Consider the following 15,650-nt stretch of genomic DNA (forward strand, 5'->3'; position numbering starts at 1 on the left):
CAGACCTGGGGAAGGGTACCAAAAAAAAACGTTTCTGCAGCATTGAAGGTTCTTCCATTCTTAAAATGGAAGAAGTTTGGAACCACCAAGACTCTTCCTAGAGCTGGCCGCCCAACCAAACTGAGCAATCGGGGAGAAGGGCCTTGGTCAGGGAGGTGACGATGGTCACTCTGACAGAGCTGCAGAGTTCCTCTGTGGAGATGAGAGAACCTTCCAGAAGGACAACCATCTCTGCAGCACTTCACCAATCAGGCCTTTATGGTAGAATGGCCAGACGGAAGTCTCTCCTCAGTAAAAGGCACATGACAGCCTGCTTGTAGTTTGCCAAAAGGAACCTAAAGGACTCTTAGACCATGAGAAAGAAGATTCTCAGGCCGGATGAAACCAAGATTGAACTCTTTGGCCTAAATGCCAAGTGTCACGTCTGGAGGAAACCTGGCACCGGATTCACTATATAAATAAACACCCACACGCACAGAAGTACTTTTGCGGCTCCGCCATATTTTTATTTGATAGAGGTTAGGTTTTTCAGTTTAGCCTTCTGGCCTACTCTATGTGACAAAGGTTATGGTTACATTTGTCTCACAAATAGATTTAGTCTCTGGACTCTAGCAATAATTTTGGATTCAGAGACCCACCTTTCTTTGCCAAGGCTTGTAAATCCCTTCATAAGATCACCAAGAACAATAGAAAATAACAACACATGATTTTGCAACTCATTTTCATATTGCATTTACAGGGTAATTTTTTTATATAGAAATATACATGATATGATATACGTTGTTAATTGACAGTTCACTTGTTTCTCACAATCAAAGTGACAATGCCTTTAACATCCCTTATTCTGTCTGCATCAAAGTCGACCATCAGTTTTCTCAGACCTGCTCGGGTGGGCTTGAAGGACAACTTGACCTTGACCTCTTGACCTGGTCCAATGTCATCTCTGTAGGAGAAAAGAGATTGTTTCACTACATGCACACATAGTTCTTTCAAGTCAGTCTTGCTCTGTTCCACTAACGGTTAAAATACTAACGGAGGTCTCCTGCTGTGTTCAATGAGGCCTTGTCAAACATGTCGCGCTATACTGAACAAAAATATAAACGCAACATGGAAAGTGTTGGTCCCATGTTTCATGAGCTGAAATAAAAGATCCCAGCATTTTTCCATATGCACAAAAAGCTTATTTCTCTCAAATTTTGGGGCTCTAATTTGTTTATATAACTGTTAGTGAACATTTGGCCTTTGTCCAGATAATCTACCTGACAGGTGTGGAATATCAAAAACATGATTAAACATCAGGATCATTACACATGTGCGCTTTGTGCTGGGGACAATAAAAGGCACTAAAATGTGCAGTTTTGTCACACAACACAATGCCACAGATGCCTCAAGTTTTGAGGGAGGGTGGAATTGGCATGCTGACTGCAGGAATGTCCACCAGAGCTGTTGCTAGAGAATTTAATGTTAATTTCTTTACCATAAACTGCCTCCGTCTTTTTAGAGAATTTGGCAGTACTTCCAACCGGCCTCACAACCGCAGACCACATGTAACCACGCCAGCCCAGGACCTCCACATCCGGCTCCTTCACCTGTGTGATCGACTGAGACCAGCCACCTGGACAGCTGATTGAACTGAGGAGTGTTTCCGTCTGTAATAAAGCACTTTTGTGGGTAAAAACTCATTCTGATTGGCTGGGCCTGGTTTCCCAGTGGGTGGGCCTGGCTCCCAAGTGGGTGGGCCTCTGTCCTCCCAAGCCACCAATGGCTGTGCCCCTGGCTAGTCATGTGAAGTCCAGAGATTAGGGCCTAATTTATTTATTTCATTTGACTGATTTCTTTAAATTAACTAACTGTAACAGTAAAATCCTTTAAATTGTTGCATGTTGCGTTTATATTTTTGTTCAGTGTATTTTAACAAGCCAAAAACCAGCTCATTCAGAAACATTATCTGGTAATAGAAACTTTTTTGTAGTCATATATTTCTGGGAAAGACCACACAAATTGTTTAACATTCAGGTCTGCTGGAATTGTAAACTCGATTAGCTGCCAGAAATTACAGTTGTGCCTATGTGCTGCTTAGGCTTGGGTGATATACTGTACCTTTTATACCGTATGCCGGGGTATTTCAAAATACAGATTATGATTTTCAATACTCCCTTGAAAAAGTGTTTATTGGGTTTGGGGAAACTCATACGCCACTGCTTATAAATTAAGTATGACTATAAGAAATCTAAGATGTGTCAAATAAATAATTAATCTCAGGGCACCAGCTATGCATTTTGTTTGCTAACTGGCAACTAGTCAAGCTTCTTGTTTACAGCAGAGACATTCAATCCCCTCCTGGATCAAGATCCCTGCTGCCTACATTTGTATTTTTTGTGTTTTTTTAAATACCGCCCCTTGTGTGCATGCACATTCGGTAATACCACGGATGGAACAATGAGCAGCATATTTCACCGGATGTATAAATGTGAAGCATCCGGTTGGTGTTTCCACTCATTACCAAATATGGTGATGAGAGGAAGCCCAGTGGCCGGCAGTGGGAGAAGATGGAGCGAGATGGATTTTTGCCGACATTCTGTACATTTTCTCATCTATAAAACATTTGATCTCCATACAGTTTTCTGTTTCCAAAACTATGTGTAACAAACCGAGTGGACTGCATTTTGTAGACTTTACCCTTTGCCAAAGTTTTAAAAATGCCATTGTTTAGAAAGCGTGCAAGGGCGAATTGAGTATTTCACACGCCCATTTCACAGAGTCGGTATTCCCTAATGGTAATATGCAAATAAATGCTAGAACACACCAATAGGATCTCACTAGCTCATGCTTGGCTCTGCCCACCTTGCTTGTTTGGCCCACTATGATTAAGTTCTGGTCTATCTTGGGTTATTTATAAAACATCTTTGGTAATACCGTATACCCCAGTATGGTACAGAAACGATATGACTGCCCAACCCTAGTGCTGCTATGAAAATTAGGATTTTTTTTTTTCACACTTGAGCTACATGAGATGACCAAAAAATGAGGTAGGCTAGGTCCTTCCAGGAAGTGTGATGTTTTGTCAAAGAATGTTAAATTCCAGCAGAGATATTATCCTGTGTTTAGTCTGAGGGCATATGTTTACACTGGCATCTCATTTTGGAGGTTATGTGTGGTAACATTTGGCCTGTGGTCCTGGAGAGCCACACTAGGCCGGTTTAATCATCGTTGGCCTGGGATGAGGAGGATATGTCAGGCTCTCTCTTTGTGTTTTTAAGGGAGGTGGAGCGAGAGAAAAGCAGATCTTGTTATTTTTACTCATGCAATGCGGTCAGACTATGTCCTTGCTGAGGAATTTACAGTGGCAGCCAAAAGCTCTCTGAGATGCTACCCTCTCTAAATCTGCAGCTGCTGCACAGGGTGTGAGATCTTAAAGAGCCCTGGGTTTTAAAGAGTTTCAGGTCTACATACATTCTCCCATTGCTGAAAAAGCGAATACAAATTCAATGAAGATTGGATCTCCTCTCTCACATACAACACGCAGAGATACTTACGGTGCTTGGATCTCCCGCGCTGCTGTCAGACCTGCCCCCTCCACAGTAAACACGCCCCCTCTGAGGGTAATAGGCAGTGGATTGGTGAAGCTGATGTGGGCAATCAATTTCCGAGATACAACTGCATCTCCCACTACCTGGAGAAAGAACATGGACAATGCAGGCATCATCAGAAATGATCATTTCAGTAACAAACAACCTTAAATCAATATACTATAAACCACTGTTTGCACTTGAACATATCCATTCTCATGACCAATAGTACTCAATTTAAGCATTGCTTCACCAGAGCCATTTCCAGTTCCAGACAGTACCTTGACATGGAGCTGAGGCATGCTCAGTTGGATGTTGACCTCTTGTAAGATGACTTCGGGCTGGCCGCTGACCTGGAGTAGTGCTGTGACCCTGATCAGGTTATGCTCAGATACACATGCCCCGTAGTGATCGTACCGTAGCCGCAGCACTTCCTTATGAGCTGTGAGAATAATAGGGATGAGAGGAGAAAGTATGTTATTGTATTGTTTCACACTTTTTCCATGGTATAGTTTTGCACTGTTAACTTGGTTCCTAAACATACAAGAACACCAGGGGTCAGACTGACCCAGTGCCGCTAAAAAATAAATCAAACACAGGATCTCACACTAGTTCAAAAGTTTGATTGTGTGATGGCAGTTGAGGCCCACCTTTCTGGGCTGGCACGGTCAGGCTGGCAGTCTTCCTATGGCACTCCCCCCGGTGGAGGCTGTTGTAGGTGACAGCGTTGGACGTCACAGTCAGCTGGGCTGGGGTGTCCTCTCCACCGACGTTGTGCACCTCCACTATCACATCAAAGTCTGTCCCCAGGATGGCCTGGGCGTGTTTGATCTTCAGCTCCAGCTGCCCTGGTGCTCCATTTGGCTGCGTTACCCGACGTCCTGCCTTCTCATACACCTCACGCTCCTTCACTGAACCTGGTAGAAAGGAAGGAGGATGTCATACTGTTAAATTAACGGTGTGTTCGTGTGGTATGTGTCCAAAGTGACACCCTTCCCTTGGGGGTATTTGTAGTGTGTAACAGTCTACTGTCCTCTTTAGGTTCTCTTCCCATCTGTGCTAGTATTTGTGCAGGTGTGAACATTACAGTATGTTTGTTTAAGGGAAGGAAGTGAATACCTTCGGGGTATTTGTAATGTTTAGTGATGTCCTCTCTGTAGTCTCCGTACACACTCTTGGTGCTGATGTTTTGGCCCACTGTATTCTGGTTGAGGGAAACTTGTGAGCGTTGGCCATCTGGGTAGACGATCCAGGTGACCAGGTCTGCGTTCACCTCAGAGAACACGAAGGCTGCATCATACTTCATCCCCACATCACCGTCCCTCACCGCCTTGACTGGGCAGGGCCCACAACAGTACACCCCTGAGAAGGAGGAGATAGGGATGAGGGCAAGAAAAACTACTTTACAGAAAAACATGTATGAAATGTAACTTCCTGTAGTAGCCCAACCATAAAAAAAAATAGATTTTTAAAGGGAATAGTAAACCAAGACTGGTCATGAATATGAAGTGGGACCGTACCATCACTCCTCTCCTGTGGGGTGGGATCCAGAGCCTGCCACCCATCATAGCCTTTAGGAAGATCTTCCCTGTCCATCCAGGACTCCACCCAGCAATGGTAGTTCCTACACCCACACACACAATCATACAGTGCTGATTCTGCATAATTCTAAGCTGATATCTAGAAATGAAAGCAACATGAAAACTATAGAAGTGTAGGTTGTGAGCCTTACCAGATCATGTCCTTCCTGCCTTCAGACACACTCTCCAGCTGCTCATCATACAGATAGTCCACATTCAGGTTGCCATCAGTGTCATGGGCAGAAGAGTAGTTTGTAACTGGGCGAGTGGGTATGCCCAGACAGCGAAGAACTGTGTGATGGGTGAGAGAAAGGAACCAATCAGCAAACAGCATATAGTCTGTTTATAGCTTAATATACTGTAGCTGAATGAAATATTTGATAGTGCAAATATAGAACCAGAGAGTGTTAGGAAATTAGCTGAGAGAGAGCCAAAACGAGAGAGCCATCTTGTGTCAGTGTGTTGTCTCCTATGTTTTTATTTATTTTTAATTTCACCTTTATTTAACCAGGTAGGCCAGTTGAGAACAAGTTCTCATTTACAACTGCGACTTGGCCAAGATAAGGCAAAGCATTGCGACACAAACAACAACACAGAGTTACACATGGAATAAACAAATGTACAGTCAATAACACAATAGGAAAACAATCTATATACAGTGTGTGCAAATGAGGTAAGATTAGGGAGGTAAGGTAATAAATAGGCCATAGTGGTGAAGTAATTACAATTTAGCAATTAAACACTGGAGTGATAGATGTGCAGAAGATGAATGTGGAAGTAGAGATACTGGGGTGCAAAGGAGCAAAATAATAATAATAAATAATATGGGGATGAGGTAGTTGGATGGACTATTTACAGATGGGCTATTTACAGATGGGCTATGTACAGGTGCAGTGATCTGTGAGCTGCTCTGACAGCTAATGCCTAAAGTTAGTGAGGGAGAATAGAGTCTCAAGCTTCAGTGATTTTTGCAATTCGTTCCAGTCATTGGCAGCAGAGAACTGGAAGGAAAGGCGGCCAAAGGGGGAATAGGCTTTGGGGGTGACCAGTGAAATATACCGCTGGAGCGCGTGCTACGGGTGGGTGCTGCTGTGGTGACCAGTGAGCTGAGATAAGGCGGGGCTTTACCTAGCAAAGACTTATAGATGACCTGGAGCCAGTGGGTTTGGCAACGAATATGAAGCGAGGGCCAGCCAACGAGAGCCAGCCAACGAGGTCGCAGCCAGCATACAGGTCGCAGTGGTGGGTAGTATATGGGGCTTTGGTGACAAAACGGATGGCACTGTGATAGACTGCATCCAATTTGCTGAGTAGAGTGTTGGAGGCTATTTTATAAATGACATCGCCGAAGTCAAGGATCGGTAGGATAGTCAGTTTTACGAGGGTATGTTTGCCAGCATGAGTGAAGGATCCTTTGTTGCAAAAATAGGAAGCCGATTTTAGATTTAATTTTGGATTGGAGATGCTTAATGTGAGTCTGGAAGGAGAGTTTACAATCTAACCAGATACCTAGGTATTTGTAATTGTCCACATATGTGTCTCTCACCTGTACAGGCTACGCCTGAAAACACCCAGCACTGTCCGTAGCGCACCCTCTGTGCCCCGGCCTCACTCCAGCGCCTGAGGATGGGCACACTGCCAGTCCAACGTGTTGGCGGCACCCCGTCATCGTACTTCCCGTCCCAACGGCCCGACACCACGCCAAGGTCATCATTAGCGTTCACCTGCACAGGTGTAGAGCAGGCAGGTTAATTACTGTGAGATTAGAACTATTCCCAATGTGTAGAAATAATGAAGTTATAGGGTGAACCTTACCATGGCAGTAATTGTCCTGCTCACGTACACTGGGTCTGCTCGGTTGGCTGTGTCCATCTCTGGGTTTGTCAGTGCAGCAGGTGAATTGTCCAGGATTTCAAAACAGATGTCCACCACATCTTGTTCAAACTATGAAAAATGAGGGATTATACGGAAAAATATTATGAGAATGCATTAGGTGAGCTCATGATGACGTAGATACACATCTCAAACCAGTGTTAAAAATACATACATAGAATTGTTGATTATGACTGTGACTATGTACTTTCTCCTCACTGGATGGAGACAATAAGCCATGCAGGTTGTTTGTCTATCTCTTTCTCAATGTCTATGTGACTATGTCTCTGTCTCTCTCAGATGAGAAAAACCCACGTTTGAGTGGTTGGCATTTTCACACATCCAGTGTAAAAATGTCTTACATCCACCAGAGACATTTCCTCTGCCAGCTGGTGCATGGTGTCTCCAAACGACACCAAGCTGTGACAATTCACACAGGCCACCATCAAGCCTACAGACTTGACAGAAACCACTGGCTGCCAACACCCACCCACATGCCCCGTTGTTAATCTTTCTGTTTGGAATGCCTCAGCTAGAACTGTGATTCAGGCTGCACATCACTGAGATCTGGTTCTCATTGGATCGATAGGTTGATAATGGGATCAACAGGTTTGGGCTCTCTATTCTATCTCAGCTGTTTTGGCTGTGCTGTTTATTTGCTACCTGTCCAAAGTTCCAGGGTAGTGAGGAAATCTGGTCCCAGGAACCCTGGTAAAGGAGGCCATTTTCATTCAGGATGTACTCCTCTAGCAGCTCCTCGTCAGGGAGGTACACAGAGTCAGCTGGGAGGGAGAAAAATAAAGACTCAGAGAAGAGTGAGGCATTCTTGTTGTAGTGATATCACACAACTGACAACTTTCATATAAGCAATCTGTTCCACTAATTTCATATTTTTCTATATGTTGTTATAATTTCATGTTCGGCTCAAATGTATTTCAAAGTAATCACAGGGACAGGCACAAATACACAACTGAAGACAGTATCTTCCCTGACTCTGACCTTCTGAGAGTGGCACCTCCCTGAGCCCTCCACCTTGCCAAAAGAGCAAATAAAACAGGACAGGGTGCAGTGCCGCAACACTGAGCACTTTCAATACTTCTTTACTGATTCAACTAGTGTGTGTGTGCATATGCACGCAGGACATGCATGTGTGAGCTCACCTTTGCACCAGGGGTTGAAGAGCAGGTAGAACGTCTCTGGTGTTGTCTTCTCCAGGATGTGTCCGTCAGGGGAGAGGAGCAGCACTGTCACGCTGTAGAGTCCCACAGGGGCATCTGCTGGGCTGTGGATCGTCAGCAGCACCTCACTCTGAGCCCCCTGCTGGCGGAACCACCACTTGTCCCTGCCAGCACGGGCATCCAACACCTTCACCACCATCTCACCCTCCTTACCTAAACACACAAACAAAACCACACATATACTGGCAGTCAAAGCTGTTTTACCAGACCATTTTATTTTTTGTATCTGTCAATCATAACTAACTCCTCCTCCCACTGTGCAGTAGTATCCACTCTATTGCTGACTTAAGTTTATGGTCCTTGTCCTTGAGTTGCTTACCTAGATGCAAGATTATGGCTAGTTTGTGTTTAGGGGGCAGGGTTGTGTGGCACTGCAAGGCAAGGGAGAAGGGCTGCCCCCGACGAACCAGCAGCCTTTCCACGTCCATCTCCTCTGTACGATGGGCATGGCTGTTCACCTGGCAAAGCAGGTCCATCCCCATAAATACACCTGGAACACAAAGAAATAAAAAGCATAGGGTTCAGTCACTTCTAAAAAAAAACTATTCTACTGTATAGTTACAAATAATGAGTTCAAGAGGATGTTTTAGGGGTTAACCAGACCACACTTGTACTATTACTCTTGTAGATATTCATATTTATAGAGAGATCTCTAGTTTAGTCGTATCAATCACAATTGTCCCATGTTGTACAGGTCAAACCACAGAAAGGTCAGACAAGTCATCTTGTTGAGCCTGACTATCAGTGTGAGTCATAAAATCAAGGACCGTCCGTAGACAACTCCACTCAAGCATGTGGCACTGTGTGAAAACATTCATATTGCTGTTTTGATATTAAAGGGTTATGACAATGATTGCCAGAAATGTATGTTAATCCTATATTGTAACAGTAGCGCGGGAGAAAGCTTTTTTTAAAGAACAGAGGTGAATAACAAAGTTTGATGCTTTTTGCAATGTTCTTTATAAACCATCAAGTAATATGTAAGTATAGACCTGGTTTGCCAGGTCGGATTGGCACAAAAGAAATCTAAGCCATCAAACTGAAGTCATCCTTCAGCCATTCCTGAGGTTAGACACACTTGTGTGCCATATACTATGATCACACACAGAGACACAGACAGAAACAGACCAACTTTCATTTTTGACAAGGAGAAACACAGATCTACTGTATATTCTGTTTAAATTTAGAAATGTACACATTTGAGAATAAACTTTGTCAGATAACACCTCTGCTCCATCCTCATATTTGTATGATTAGCGCATGTGAGCCTGTTGGTCTCATGCTCTCCTGGTATGCATTGCTTAAATTAGAATGAGTGACCTTAACACACGGCTGTGAATTCATCCGGCAGCACATTTTTCACAGACATAGAAATTGCTTGTAATATTTGTCTCCTCTACTTCGGAGGGCACTACCAATGGTTTAAAAAATATGTGAAATAACGGTAAATCCCTTACCGTTTTGGTCAGTCATTCTCCACTCTTTGTGGTGAATAACTCCTCTGTGAATCTTCTCTTCTCTGCCGTGTAACCTCCTTTTATGGTAAGTTTGACTCCTCTTTTGTCTTTTCACACAGTCCTGAAGGTGTATGCATCACTTTTCTAGCCGTCTCCACCAGCACCCAGTATTTATACTGGAGAGGAACGGCCCTGTCCTAGTGCTCAAACACACATGTTCACCCATACACACCTCCCGTTCACTGTTCTCCCTGACCTCTGACATCACACTCTGTGAAGATCTAGAACAGAGGTGTACCCACAATCTGTGCGCGCGTGCGTGCGTGTGTGTGTGTGTACGTGCTTGATTGGATGCGTGCCCATGCGTGCATGCATGTGTGTGTGTACGTGCGTGATTGGATGCGTGCCCATGCGTGCGTGCGTGTGTGTGTGTGTGTGTGTGTGTGCGTGATTGGTACGTGCGTGCGTGTGTGTGTGATTGTACGTGCGTGCGTGCCCATGCGTGCGTGCGTGCGTGATTGGTGCGTGCCCATGCGTGCGTGCGCGTGTGTGTGTGTGTACGTGCGTGATTGGATGCGTGCCCATGCGTGCGTGCGTGCGTGTGTGTGTGTGTGTGTGTGTGTACGTGCGTGATTGGATGCGTGCCCATGCGTGCGTGTGTGTGTGTGTGTGTGTACGTGCGTGATTGGATGCGTGCGTGTGTGTACAAGCTTGAATTGGGAAGCACAAGCTCTGCCTACTTCAATATTTTACTTCTACTGAAAAAAGCATGAGAGCCCAAATATTTACTATAGTTTGTGTCAGCCGTGTGCGGGAACCTTTTTCTCCCACTGTGATCTAAGTGTTCTCTGTTAAGCGGATAAAGGGTTCAGGGCATAGGGCACACTTTTACTAATCCAACAGTTTTCCAGTAAATGCTTTGCATACATGGCCACTTTTATTCTTTATGTATAAAGCCTGAAAGTCACCAATTACAAAATATACAAGTTGAATAAGTTTACAGCATGATATACTTGAGAAGGAAAATAAAATTTTGTTCAGCTGAATTGCAGTCCAGGACATTGACTGGAGCTATTTTTCCTGGCACATGGTGAAGCAAAACAATCAAACCCAAGCTGGTTTTAAATTTTAAAAAGTTCAACATCCATTTAAACAAACATTTAACATCAACTATAGGACATCGATTACACATCCAATACAGTGAAATCTGGGGCTCCTGAGTGGCTCAGCGGTCTAAAGCACTGCATCTCAGTGCTAGAGGCACTCAGTTCCAGGCTGTATCACAACTGGCTGTGATTGGGAGTCCCATAGAGTCCATAGGGTGAGGCACAATTGCCCCAGTGTTGTCCAGGTTATGGTTTGGCTGGGGTAGGCTGTCATTGTAAAAAATTATTTGTTCTTAACTAACTTGCTTAGTTAATTAAAAAGCTGAAAGTGTATTTATACTGAAATTATGTGAAAAGTGGGAAGGGTACTTCTACTAAAATACATTGTGTTGAAATATCATAACGGTGATCTTTTTACCTATCCATATGATGTCTCTATGTCCCAATGTTAAAGAATAATAGTAAAAGCAAGAAGGGAAATGTTTATACTGGAACGCATGCTGTTGAAATATCAGCTCATGTATCATCTGTCGTTCAATGTCATGTCATGAGGGTCAACGCTCCAAGTTCAAGTCGTTATTACATTTGTGAGACTCAACTTAAGTCCAAGTCATAGGATTCAAGTCCACCATTCTACTACTAATTTACAATATAGTAATAAAATATAATAGAGTACTTTTTGAGTGTGTACATGCTCACTATCAGTTGTACTTATTAGGCTGTGTGAAGTTACAATTTAGGAGTAATTGAATGGTGAGTGTGCAAGAGGTACGTGTGTTTGCCAGCCAGACCATGTGTCAGGAAGTCATATTCCAATATTGGAGTAAGGAGACACACTACAAGAGAAACAATATGAGGGAAATGTCTTCATCACCATGACAGCACCGAGCCTCCTTGCTACAGTGTGTGACATATTTGGTTAATTCTCAGTGACTATAAATAGGAAATGAGCCCTATGGAATTGCGTGAGTGGAAAGTGGAGGGAACAATAACATCTCTAACAATAACATCTCTAATCACTCTGATGGTAGCAGATTCTCACTGTGCTGTTACGTCGCTAGGGTGGTGCTTGCTTTTGCTGACACACAGAAGCCCCTCTGTCCTGCTGACACAGGGGGCAAACAACCCGGTGATCATTCTGCCCCACCCAAAAGAAAGACTGAGGAATGCTGTGACGGTAAGATTTCGGGAAAATGGGGTGTCCACCGCTCACAGAACTTCTTCCACATAGCACCTAGGTGACGATGACAGTTGACCAGTATGACTAGTCACACACCACTACTATGTGACTCCCTTTTTGGGAGGTCAGAGAGGATATGAAAACAACATGGCAGGCTGTAAAGGTCAAGTCTGGTGTATAGTGATATACAGTCAGTGAGTGGATAAGCCACGTTTTAATAAAATAATCACTGGTCCAAGTGTTCACACCAGGGGGAGCTATTAACTCTGCACTTGTGAAGGTGGTAAATTACCTTTTATTGGCATCAGACCGAGGCTCTGCATCTGTCCTCGTGCTCCTAGACCATAGTGCTGCTTTTGATACCATCGATCACCACATTCTTTTGGAGAGATTGGAAACCCAAATTGGTCTACACGGACAAGTTCTGGCCTGGTTTAGATTTTATCTGTCGGAAAGATATCAGTTTGTCTCTGTGAATGGTTTGTCCTCTGACAAATCAACTGTACATTTTGGTGTTCCTCAAGGTTCCGTTTTAGGACCACTATTGTTTTCACTATATATTTGAACTCTTGGGGATGTCATTTGAAAACATAATGTTAACTTTCACTGCTATGCGGATGACACACAGCTGTACATTTCAATGAAACGTGGTGAAGCCCCAAAATTGCCCTTGCTAGAAGCCTGTGTTTCAGACATAAGGAAGTGGATGGCTGCAAACTTTGTACTTTTAAACTCAGACAAAACAGAGATGCTTGTTCTAGGTCCCAAGAAACAAAGAGATCTTCTGTTGAATCTGACAATTAATCTTAATGGTTGTACAGTCATCTCAAATAAAACTGTAAAGGACCTCGGCGTTACTCTGGACCCTGATCTCTCTTTTGACGAACATATCAAGACTGTTTCAAGGACAGCGTTTTTCCATCGACGTAACATTGCAAAAATCAGAATCTTTCTGTCTAAAAATTTGGCAGAAAAATTCATCCATGATTACTTCTAGGTTAGACTACTGCAATGCTCTACTTTCCGGCTACCCGGATAAAGCACTAAATAAACTTCAGTTAGTGCTAAATAAGGCTGCTAGAATCCTGATTAGAACCAAAAACTTTGATCATATTACTCCAGTGCTAGCCTCTCTACACTGGCTTCTTGACAAGGCAAGGGCTGATTTCAAGGTTTTTACTGCTAACCTACAAAGCATTACATGGGCTTGCTCCTACCTATCTCTCTGATTTGGTCCTGCCATACATACCTACACGTACGCTACGGTCACAAGACGCAGGCCTCTTAATTGTCACTAGAATTTCTAAGCAAACAGCTGGAGGCAGGGCTTTCTCCTATAGAGCTCCATTTTTATGGAATGGTCTTACCTACCCATGTGAGAGACGCAGACTCGGTCTCAACCTTTAAGTCTTAACTGAAGACTCATCTCTTCAGTGGGTCATATGATTGAGTGTAGTCTGGCCCTGGAGTGTGAAGGTGAATGGAAAGGCTCTGGAGCAACGAACCGCCCTTGCTGTCTCTGCCTGGCCAGTTCCCCTCTTTCCTCTGGGATTCTCTGCCTCTAACCCTATTACAGGGGCTGAGTCACTGGCTTACTGGTGCTCTTTTATGACGTCCCTAGGAGGGGTGCGTCACTTGAGTGGGTTGAGTCACTGATGTGATCTTCCTTTCTGGGTTGGCGCCCCCCCCCTTGGGTTGTGCCGTGGCGGAGATCTTTGTGGGCTATACTCGGGACTTGTCTCAGGATGGTAAGTTGGTGGTTGAAGATATCCCTATAGTGGTGTGGGGGCTGTGCTTTGGCAAAGTGGGTGGGGTTATATCCTTCCTGTTTGGCCCTGTCCGGGGGTATCATCGGATGGGGCCACAGTGTCTCCTGACCCTTCCTGTCTCAGCCTCCAGTATTTATGCTGCAGTAGTGTGTCGGGGGGCTAGGGTCAGTTTGTTATATCTGGAGTACTTCTCCTGTCTTATCCGGTGTCCTGTGTTAATTTAAGTATGCTCTCTCTAATTCTCCCTTTCTCTCTTTCTTTCTCTCTCTCGGAGGACCAGAGCCCTAGGACCATGCCTCAGGACTACCTGGCATGATGACTCCTTGCTGTCCCCAGTCCACCTGGCCGTGCTGCTGCTCCAGTTTCAACTATTCTGCCTGCGGCTATGGAATCCTGACCTGTTCCCCGGACGTGCTACTTGTCCCAGACCTGCTAGAGACAGCAGGAGTGGTAGAGATACTTTTAATGATCGGCTATGAAAAGCCACTCAACATTTACTCCTGAGGTGCTGACTTGCTGCACCCTCGACAACTACTGTGATTATTATTATTTGACCATGCTGGTCATTTGTGAACATTTTAACATCTTGGCCATGTTTTGTTATAATCTCCACCCGGCACAGCCAGAAGAGGACTGGCCACCCCTCATAGCCTGGTTCATCTCTTGGTTTCTTCCTAGGTTTTGGCCTTTCTAGGGAGTTTTTCCCAGCCAACTTGCTTCAACACCTGCATTGCTTGCTGTTTGGGGTTTTAGGCTGGGTTTCTGTACAGCACTTTGAGATATCAGCTGATGTACGAAGGTCTATATAAATACATTTGATTTGATTTGATTTAACTCTCCTCAGACCGTCACTGAAACAATGCATCCTTCATCTTATTTTTCTCTCATGCTTGTGCAAACGCTGAGACATAAATACTCTTCTCCTGACAGAGCGGGAGTAGTTTTGGAGCATAGCCCATCCTACCTTAGGAAGCATTGCTGCCTGTAGGCTGGTTGTGTAGACACACAGGGCAGGGACAACCCAGATCGAGTGACTCCCTGAAATTACACTTCAGGTGAGTCATGAATCCCCTCTTTCACTACAACAGTAACACTGAAGTAAAGACAGCGAGTCAGACACCTCTGTCAACATGTACACAGACTATGAATAAGATATTTAAAGTTGTCTATGGTCCTCAGGAGGTCTTGTTCTTGCTCCTTCCTTCCCCCAAGTATGCAGCAGTGGCACCTGGAGACATCTCCATCAACACAGGCTGAGTGCGTGCTGCAGTGATGCCAGGAGGTCACATCAGGAGACAGAAACCTCTGCCCAGAGTTTGAAACCTCGTGCTAACATTAGCTAGCTGCTAGGAATTATGCATGATAGCTAGCTGCTCATTTGCTTGCTTGCTCGCAGATAAACTTCCTTGTTTCATTATTTATTCAGTTGTTATTCGCCATACTATTATCACTAACTATCTTTTCAACTGTCTTATTAGACAATTGCTAGTCCGAAAACTGTGTTCATATATGTTATAATCTTCTGATAAATGAACATCAGGATGGGCGACTGGTCTAAGCCGCTGCGTTCAGGTTGTAGTCTCCCCTGGAGGCGTGGGTTCAAATCCCACTTCTGACATTACTTTTAGGAAATGTAATTGTAATATTGTAGGTATCAGAAAATATACTGTTAACAAAAGGCTAAGCTGTGTTTTACAATATTGCACTTGTGATTTCATGAATATGAATATTTTTTAGTAATATTATTTGACCGAGGCACTATGCTATTCAGCGGTTGCTGATGACAATTATCCCTCTTAAGGGATGGGTAGCGTCAAGAAATTAACTAACCAGAAGTTAATCTACACTCACTAGTTACATGTGGTACTAGGCTATTTGT

General features: G+C 44.1%; 1 protein-coding gene across 1 annotated transcript; it reads right to left on the reverse strand.

Moving 5' to 3' along the window:
* Positions 1-495: 495 nt before the first annotated feature.
* LOC115108900 (protein-glutamine gamma-glutamyltransferase 2-like) lies at positions 496-9,943 on the reverse strand. Its single transcript, XM_029633462.1, has 13 exons — positions 9,717-9,943; positions 8,579-8,749; positions 8,182-8,412; positions 7,685-7,803; positions 6,965-7,093; positions 6,696-6,873; positions 5,302-5,440; positions 5,090-5,193; positions 4,689-4,931; positions 4,220-4,486; positions 3,851-4,011; positions 3,537-3,673; positions 496-943 (listed from the first exon to the last, which is right to left on the reverse strand). Exons 1-13 carry the CDS (start codon positions 9,730-9,732, stop codon positions 796-798), a joined length of 2,043 nt encoding a protein of 680 aa, XP_029489322.1. The 5' UTR covers positions 9,733-9,943; the 3' UTR covers positions 496-795.
* Positions 9,944-15,650: the final 5,707 nt, after the last annotated feature.

The sequence above is a fragment of the Oncorhynchus nerka genome, linkage group LG25 (genome assembly GCF_034236695.1).
Source record: "Oncorhynchus nerka isolate Pitt River linkage group LG25, Oner_Uvic_2.0, whole genome shotgun sequence".
Classification (NCBI taxonomy): Eukaryota; Metazoa; Chordata; class Actinopteri; order Salmoniformes; family Salmonidae; genus Oncorhynchus; species Oncorhynchus nerka.

Bases quoted from the DNA above. Each gene is read 5' to 3' on its own strand.
- LOC115108900 (XM_029633462.1), bottom strand. The intron at 5,441-6,695 runs GTGAGAGACACA...CCCATCACACAG, and splicing joins TTCAGGCGTAGCCTGTACAG to TTCTTCGCTGTCTGGGCATA. The intron at 3,674-3,850 runs GTACTGTCTGGA...TTCTTTCTCCAG, and splicing joins TGCCTCAGCTCCATGTCAAG to GTAGTGGGAGATGCAGTTGT.